This window comes from Arachis duranensis, chromosome 3, assembly GCF_000817695.3.
Source record: "Arachis duranensis cultivar V14167 chromosome 3, aradu.V14167.gnm2.J7QH, whole genome shotgun sequence".
NCBI lineage: Eukaryota > Viridiplantae > Streptophyta > Magnoliopsida > Fabales > Fabaceae > Arachis > Arachis duranensis.
In genome coordinates, this window is record NC_029774.3 from 127,764,804 (window position 1) to 127,773,156 (window position 8,353).

An 8,353-nucleotide genomic window follows, 5' to 3' on the forward strand; every position below is an offset into this window, starting at 1 on the left:
AAATGATGTTTTTTGAGCAAATCATTCGTTCTAGAAGAGGGTTTATACAAACCTGAGTGTTAATATTGGAAACAATAGAACTTAAATGATAAAGTGTGGATTATGCAAAAATCTAAACGTGGTCAAATTAGTGTTACACAAAATATTTTAACATTTAAAAATATTTTACTTTTACTATATGTTTCTTTTTCTTGTAGTACTTGCTTGAACTTAGGAGAAATATAATATCACTATTTTTGGCATAAATTTAGTATCTTAGTTGATGAAAATTTCAAACAAATTCTTAGTATTTTAGTTTATAATTAACATTTTAAAAATTGTGAAAGGAGTTGCAATAACTTTTAAGTTTATTGCATACTAAGTTTTCATTTAGAAATGGAGTTGAAGCAACTAAATAAAATATTTTAGTATGATTAGTTTAGTATTTTTTAAATATAATTCAATATTTCTAAAGCATATGTATTTATTATTTTGTGTAGTCATGTTATAATAGAAAATTGTCATACAAATTGAAGAATTGTCACAAAAGATGTGTGCATGTGCATGTGGAAATATAATTACAATTTTTATTAGCATATATACGAAGAAACAATTTTTATAATAGAAAAAAAAGTTTGAATTCTAAGAACTTGAGAATATAAATTGATAAACAATTTTTTTTTTGTGTTTTGTCTTATTCAAAGTGTAGTTGAAATTAAAAAACAATGATTATTACATTAATATGGTAATTATAAGATAAAGAAAAAAATTAATACATGTATAAACTTTTATATTTATGCATTATGAATTTAAATTTGTCATCAGGTTGGTTATTTTTTTAGAAAAGAAGAACCTTTTTTGTGTTTATGTAAGAGAGTGCGGTTACTTTTGAGAATGAAAATGGTTAAAAAAGTAAAAACTTTATAATTTTTTTATTAAAAATTAAATACATAATGCAACAGTATATTTCTGAACTAGCAAAATAATATTGAATATGAAAATTTACTTATGTTTTTGATATAAAAAAAATAATCTAACATATATAAACAAGATAACATAGTTTATATATATACATTAGATTATAAATATATATTAATTTTTTTATAAATAAATTATATATAAATACAATAAAACAGATTATGTACATGAAGAGTAAATCCTTTAATAAACAGTCTTTTTTATTCTCATTATTCTCACATATTTTTAGTACTATTATATTTTGCTACATCTTGTTATTTTCCAAAATTGACATGGTAAAATATTACATAGAATTTATTTCTTAAAAGATACATTACATAGGATTTTTTTAAAGTAATTTGTTAAATTTAAAATTAGAATTATATTTTTTTAAAATGATATGAGTACTACAAAATATATCTTTACTTTTTACAAATATATATACAGTTAAATATTATATGTTTGGTAAAACAAAGGCATTTACCTAGTACTTTCTTAAACTCCACAAGTAAACAAATATAATTCGAAAATAGCCTATGATATTAGAGAGGGTGACTAAACTTTCTTATATTTTGGTTAAACTTTTTTTTGCCCACCTAGTATTCAGAGTTCCACCCCGACAAAAAAAGATGGTTTTTTGGGTTTTTTCTTTTGTGTTTGGTTTAGTGTTTTAGGATTCATTTGATATAATTTCAATTGAGCCTTCCAGTGTGTTAGTAACGTTTTATTTTTAGTCAAAATTTATGCTTTTGGGTCTTCAAAAAGGCAAAATTGAATATTAAAATAGGGCCCGACCCGTTTGAGCAATTTGGGAGCCCTAAACTTTGTCTATATATTTAAAGCGCTGAAAAATGCAAACCCTACACTCGTCTTGCTGCTTCTGCAACACACAGTACACAGTAACACAAACCCTACATTGATCCTTCTTCCCTCTCATCTCACCAATGGCTGAGCGCGGTGGCGGAGATCGTGGCGGATTCGGGCGTGGCTTCGGAGGTCGCGGTGGTCGGGGCGACAGGGGCCGCGGTGGGCGTCGTAGGGGCGGTGGACGCCGCGAGGAAGAGGAGAAGTGGGTTCCAGTCACGAAGCTGGGTCGCCTCGTGAAAGATTCAAAGATCAGTAGCCTCGAACAAATCTACCTTCACTCTCTCCCAATCAAGGAGCACCAAATCGTTGACCAGTTGGTTGGTCCTTCTTTGAAGGATGAAGTCATGAAGATCATGCCCGTTCAGAAACAGACACGTGCCGGTCAGAGAACCCGTTTCAAGGCCTTCGTTGTCGTCGGTGACAACAACGGCCACGTCGGACTCGGTGTCAAGTGCAGCAAGGAGGTCGCAACCGCCATTCGCGGTGCCATCATATTGGCGAAGCTCTCGGTGATTCCTGTTAGGAGAGGTTATTGGGGTAACAAGATCGGAAAGCCACACACCGTTCCCTGCAAGGTCACCGGGAAATGTGGTTCCGTCACCGTCCGTATGGTGCCTGCTCCTCGTGGTTCTGGAATTGTTGCTGCTAGGGTTCCCAAGAAGGTCTTGCAATTTGCAGGGATTGATGATGTATTCACTTCTTCTAGAGGATCCACCAAGACCCTTGGAAATTTCGTGAAGGTTTCATACTTTCTTTGCCTTTTCCCTTGTTTAATTGTTGATTATTATAAGCCTTTACATTAATACATATAATATGCAATTGTTTCTTATATTCTGTATGAATGTATGATTATAGTTTCACGTGAGAAGATATCCCTGAGTGTTATGGTAGTATAAATGTTGTTTAAGCAAAGTATCTAATTCAGTTTGAGGTGACAATTAGAGTAGACTTGTTGAGGGAAGCAATTGAATGCATAATTCAATAGATGAATTACATGTAATTTGTCACCTATTTTTCATGATGCTATGTGTGTTATTTGCAGGCCACATTCGAGTGTTTGCTGAAAACCTACGGTTTCCTTACACCTGATTTCTGGAGGGAGACTCGCTTCTCCAAATCTCCATTCCAAGAGTACACTGATTTCCTTGCCAAGCCAACGGCCAAGGCCCACATCTTGGAGGATGAAAAGGTCGAGGCTTAATCTAGCTCCCTGCCTTCTGATTATTGTGTCTGTTCATGATCGGAATTACTACTTGAATCGGTTCTTATTGCTTAGGTTGGTACTTGGCTAGTGTTGAGGAATGCCTTTCATTTTTACATGCTTGCTTCACTTTATTTTATTGGATATCTAATCAAAATTTTGAATACCAAATTTCCCATTAAATTTTCTAATGACTGCCGCCATCTTTTAAATTGTGGAATGCTAATTTAATCATCACAAGTTAATTAACAACCAACAACTATGAAAAAAGGTCCGAATTTAACTCTTAAAATTTAACTATAATAACAACTTTTACCTTTTATCCATAGTTATTTTGTTGTTGTATGATTAGTGGTTGTCAAGTTAGTATTTCTCTGCCTCAAATAATAGCATATTTTGTGAAATTAATTGAAATCATATTTTGACTCCTTTGAATAACCCTTTTCACTAAGCGTTTCTATATTTGTTGATGTTGTGCCCTAAATCTCCCCTGTACTCCAAGTGATTTAGTGGCACTATATAAGTTTCCTACATTCTAGAACTTAAATGGAAACGATGTACCACAGTAAGCAGAAGTAGTATAATCCAAAATAAAGGAGTAGTTTTCCTATAGGAAATAATCAAATATAGACTACTTGTTGCTTGATCTGAAGATGTTTGTAAATTGAAGGAAAAATCATAGTTGAGGAAGAGATAATTAAATGTTATGGTAAAGAAAACTTGTTTATGCCCCCACTAGGGAGCACAATGATATACATCAGGATCAAGCAATCTAAATGATAATTGAAATTGACAAATTGGACATGTCACACCCACTTTATAGGTCGTTGTGGAGGCAAACTACATTGTCAAAAAAAGCCAAAGCAGTGGCCCCTTCATACTTGTTTGGCATCAAATTCGGGCATGGAGTAAGGCCCCTCCATGTGATAAATTCTAAGAGCTCACGAAGCTTATTAGAAACAAAGGGCTAGCTTTATACCACAACTCTAATTAACTTGGTCTTGATTGAAATTCATGACGATCTGGAAATTTTTGCACTATGGTCTTACTGTGGGATAATGTGGACCAATTTTCAAAGTCACATATATACCGTTCTTTTGTTAAACATTTGGGCTCAGTTCTAACATTGATTTGAGAAGGAAAACATTTTCGAATGAACACAAGGGTAGTAGAAGTGCCCATTCACCAAAAGTAAACTGGTGTAATTTCAATTCAATCTAATGGTAGATACAATCAACAAATCAGTGTAAAATTGATGCTCTTCATGTCGCAATGAACAAAAGTGATGGTAAAAGCACTTCATATATTCTGAAGAATATATATTATAAACTAAATATGTTTTTACTTTGTTAAAAGGAATATTATAAATATAACTCAAAAAAATACTTCATATTAAACAAATAAGTTAATGTAACATTTTAAATTTGATTTAAATTATATTTTTGTGAAAAAATTGAACTTACTGTTCTCTGTGGTATCTCAAAGAAGTAAAAGGAATTCTCTTTAAGTCACAGACTCGCAGCTATTAAAGGTGTCAACGGATCGAGATGGTTTGAGAGTTTATGAAAAATAAAAAATTAACTGATTAAATTTAATTGGTTCAGGGGGTAAGGGCCTTTTTCGTGATTGGACTCGAACTGATTAAATTCTAGTTGGATTTGTTTGAGACTTTGAGTAATTGAGTATCACAAATAAAAATTAAGAAAAAGACAGGTGAAGGAGAGGAAAGAAAAATTGTAATTTTAGGTGTTTTGCAACTGAAATTAGGGTTAGGTGTTTTCAAAGTTAATGGAAATACTATAATTTTTAATGTAATATATAAGATAATCGGGTAATTGTATTTAGTTAGAGTTTGGCACCCCCTAAATCTGATATCCGAACCAATTAATTATGGATATGGTTTGGGTTTTATACGATTAGACTCGATCACCCGTCAAATACAAATATAATTTAATTAGGTTTAGTCAGATAATTGAATTATCCATACTCGCATACATTTCCTAACGATTATAGTTGTTACCCCTTCTTTAACTTTTTCTTCTTTTCTTTTGTTGTTGAAGATTTGACAATTGAAAGTTTAATTTGGTATTTATCATCTATACAGTATTTTAATTACCTACTTAAAAAAATGTTATTTGTATAGTTAGTTCAAATTTCATTTAACGAATTACTGAATTGGTCTCTTCCCCTTTTACCCGGAGCAATCCTATATCACAAAACATAAATGTAAGGAAGTGAAATGAATTTCGCCAGCCATGATGAAACTCCACGTTAGCAATCACACAACAAAACTTTTGCCAAATTATTAAACTCAAACAAGTTCATCCACAAAACCATAATTGATAATTCCATACCTCAAAAAACAAAACATTATTTTATAGTAATTAATAATTAATAATAAAAATATAAATGTTAATGCTCGTAGTTTGTGGAAACACGTTTTACCAGCTAAGTTCCTTGAAGAAGGGTCCCAATTGCTATCCTGCGCTCAGTGGCGCACGAAACACACCCATATCCATTGAATTAACATGGTGTGCGCACTACGCAACCGGTTTAACTTAAACCCAAACACAACCCCAATGATATTGCGATTTATTATGAGCATGATGATGATGAGAGAGAGAGAGAGAGAGTGCTTAGTTTAGTTTAGTTAAGTTAATAGTTACTGACTGTGTTTCTCTGTCACTCAGTATTGGTCTGCTTAACAGCACCACCATGCTCTGATCACTCAGGTTTATATATTTATTTAATCAATCAGTCACACACTTTCGCTTTCTCTTAGCTCTAAACTAAACATAAACATAATAACAAAAAGAGAAAAAGAAAAATTAAAATAAAGCCCAGATTTAAAATCTCAATCTAGAGAGAGAAACAAGCATAAAAATTATGAAACCATCTCTCTCCCAGTTTCTCTCTCTAAAACCACCGTTCTCATTTCTTCTCCTTCTCCTCAATCTCAGTGCTTCAGCATTCTATCTCTTTCTCCCTCTATATATCTCTGCATCTGCGTGTCTTTGGATCTAGCTGAGTACGAGCATTTGGATGTGAAGTTGTGAGAGAGAGAAAGCGAAAGTAAGAGAGTGTGTGGTTTTGGTTTCGGTTAGATCGGAGATGGCGGATTTTTCCGGCGATTCTGGAGCGGAGGCGGGTGCGGCGGTGACGCCGGCGCCATTGACGGTGTCGGCGTCGTTCAAGGAAGGGAAGAGCTCGTCGAGGAGGAGAGCTTCGATGAGGCCGAGCCTGGATGCGGACGAGTTCATGAACCTGCTGCACGGTTCGGATCCGGTGAAGGTGGAGCTCAATCGGCTCGAGAATGAAGTTAGAGGTGCCGAAATGCCGCTCGATCTGGCTAGTTTTTGAGCTGATTCTGCTTCGTGTCGTTGATTGTGACGTCTTTCTCTTTCTCTGCGTGTCTGTGTTTGTGTTTGCAGATAAGGACAGAGAGTTATCAGAATCTCAAGCCGAGATCAAAGCCTTGAGGCTTTCTGAACGGCTCAGAGAGAAGGCCGTTGAAGAGGTTCCTTCTTTTTTCCCTTTATTAATTATTTTCGTTTATTTATTATTCATTTCTTCGGCGTATTTAATTGATTTTAACTTTCCGAATTTCTCATAGTGTTAATGCTAAAATAATGGAAACTTAATTACTCTATTGTCTACGGGTTCCACCTTTTACACTTGAAAGTGCTTCTGATTTATTTTATTACGCATCGGAGAGAAAATAAACAAAACTCTGTTCTGTTCTGTTCTGTTCACTTCACTTGTACTGTTCTACATGGTTGTGGTTGGATATTTTTTTTAAATTAAATGCTTTACATGTTTGTAATAATGATTTATTGAATTGTAAAGTCATCATGGCATTTGCATCAGATCATATGCTTATCCTGTTAATTATATTTTGGCTAAATGATCTGGTGGGGCTCCTTTGTCGGTTCTCTTCTTTCACCTTAATGCTGTAGTAATAATTTCATGTATATATTTACTCAAATCTTTCTTTGCTTTGTTCTTGAATGGGTAGAACCTGTCCCTTTGCCGCACTTCAACATGTTCATGTTTCTGATACTTTTGCATTTTTCTTATTAATACATGCTTTATTTGATGTCAACTTGGAATGTGACTTCGATTTTTGTTTTTGCTTTCGCTATAGCTTACTGAAGAATTATCGAAGGTCGAGGGGAAGCTGAAGTTAACAGAATCTCTACTAGAAAGCAAAGTATTGCTTCGTGCCTCTATCAGTTTTAATAAGATGAGTCTTCTTCTCTGGTTACATGAAATGTTTACTGAACTGAGTATTTCTTTCAGAATCTTGAAATAAAGAAAATCAATGATGAGAAAAAGGCATCAATGGCAGCTCAGTTTGCCGCTGAGGCCACTCTCCGAAGGGTTCATGCAGCTCAGAAGGATGATGACATGCCTCCTATAGAAGCTATTCTTGCTCCTCTGGAGGCTGAACTCAAGCTTGCACGCCAAGAGGTATAACCTTGTTTTATGCATCAAATGTTAATCAAAGGTTGTCAAGGGGAACCTAAGTTGGCTGATCATGGATGATTTATGTCATTATTTTCTTCAATTATTTCTCGCAGATTGCTAAACTCCAAGATGATAATAAAGCTTTAGATCGTCTTACCAAATCTAAAGAAGCAGCACTTCTGGAAGCTGAGAGGACTGTCCAGGTTGCCTTGGCTAAAGCTTCCATGGTGGATGATCTCCAAAATAAAAATCAAGAGCTAATTAAGCAGATTGAGATTTGCCAGGTACACAATGTTTCATGATGTTTCTCTCTTTAAGTTTATCACTACCAATAATAATTTAACTTGTAATGTATGTTTCATCATCATTACCAATAGGGCAATAATAATTTAGATTGTGATGTATGTTTTCATCATCACCACTTGCAGGAAGAGAATAAAATTCTGGACAAAATGCATAGACAGAAGGTGGCAGAGGTTGAAAAGCTTACCCAGACTGTAAGGGAGCTTGAAGAGGCTGTCCTTGCTGGTGGTGCAGCTGCAAATGCTGTGAGAGATTATCAGCGGAAAGTTCAAGAAATGAATGTAATTTACTGTTTTATTAAGTTCAGCAAGTTGTCTATTCTAGTTGTGTGTTTTCACTCTGTTATAATATTAGGATCGTATTCATAGCTAAATTGTTTTTTTTATACTGTTTAGGAGGAAAGAAAAACTCTCGACCGAGAGTTAGCTCGTGCCAAGGTAACTGCAAACAGAGTAGCTGTGGTGGTGGCAAATGAATGGAAAGATGCTAACGACAAAGTCATGCCTGTCAAACAATGGCTTGAAGAAAGAAGATTCTTGCAGGTAAATACCAATACATTTTATCCTTGTGATTCTTTTG

At 34.4% G+C, this 8,353-nt stretch overlaps 2 protein-coding genes across 2 annotated transcripts in view; both read left to right on the top strand.

The window, feature by feature from the left end:
* Positions 1-1,790: 1,790 nt before the first annotated feature.
* Positions 1,791-3,195, top strand: LOC107481454 (40S ribosomal protein S2-4). The gene is made up of 2 exons (XM_016101730.3): positions 1,791-2,543; positions 2,846-3,195. The coding sequence occupies exons 1-2, from the start codon at positions 1,881-1,883 to the stop codon at positions 3,002-3,004; spliced, it is 822 nt and encodes a 273-aa protein (XP_015957216.1). The 5' UTR covers positions 1,791-1,880; the 3' UTR covers positions 3,005-3,195.
* A 2,407-nt stretch (positions 3,196-5,602) lies between these two features.
* The window catches only part of LOC107481453 (microtubule-associated protein 70-2), a gene marked incomplete in the record, with an annotated part of 5,253 nt that continues 2,502 nt past the window's right edge, over positions 5,603-8,353 (top strand). The window contains 7 exon segments of the mRNA XM_021139282.2: positions 5,603-6,329; positions 6,436-6,521; positions 7,149-7,214; positions 7,304-7,474; positions 7,585-7,755; positions 7,900-8,055; positions 8,170-8,316. Coding sequence (XP_020994941.1) covers positions 6,116-6,329; positions 6,436-6,521; positions 7,149-7,214; positions 7,304-7,474; positions 7,585-7,755; positions 7,900-8,055; positions 8,170-8,316 — 1,011 coding nt within the window.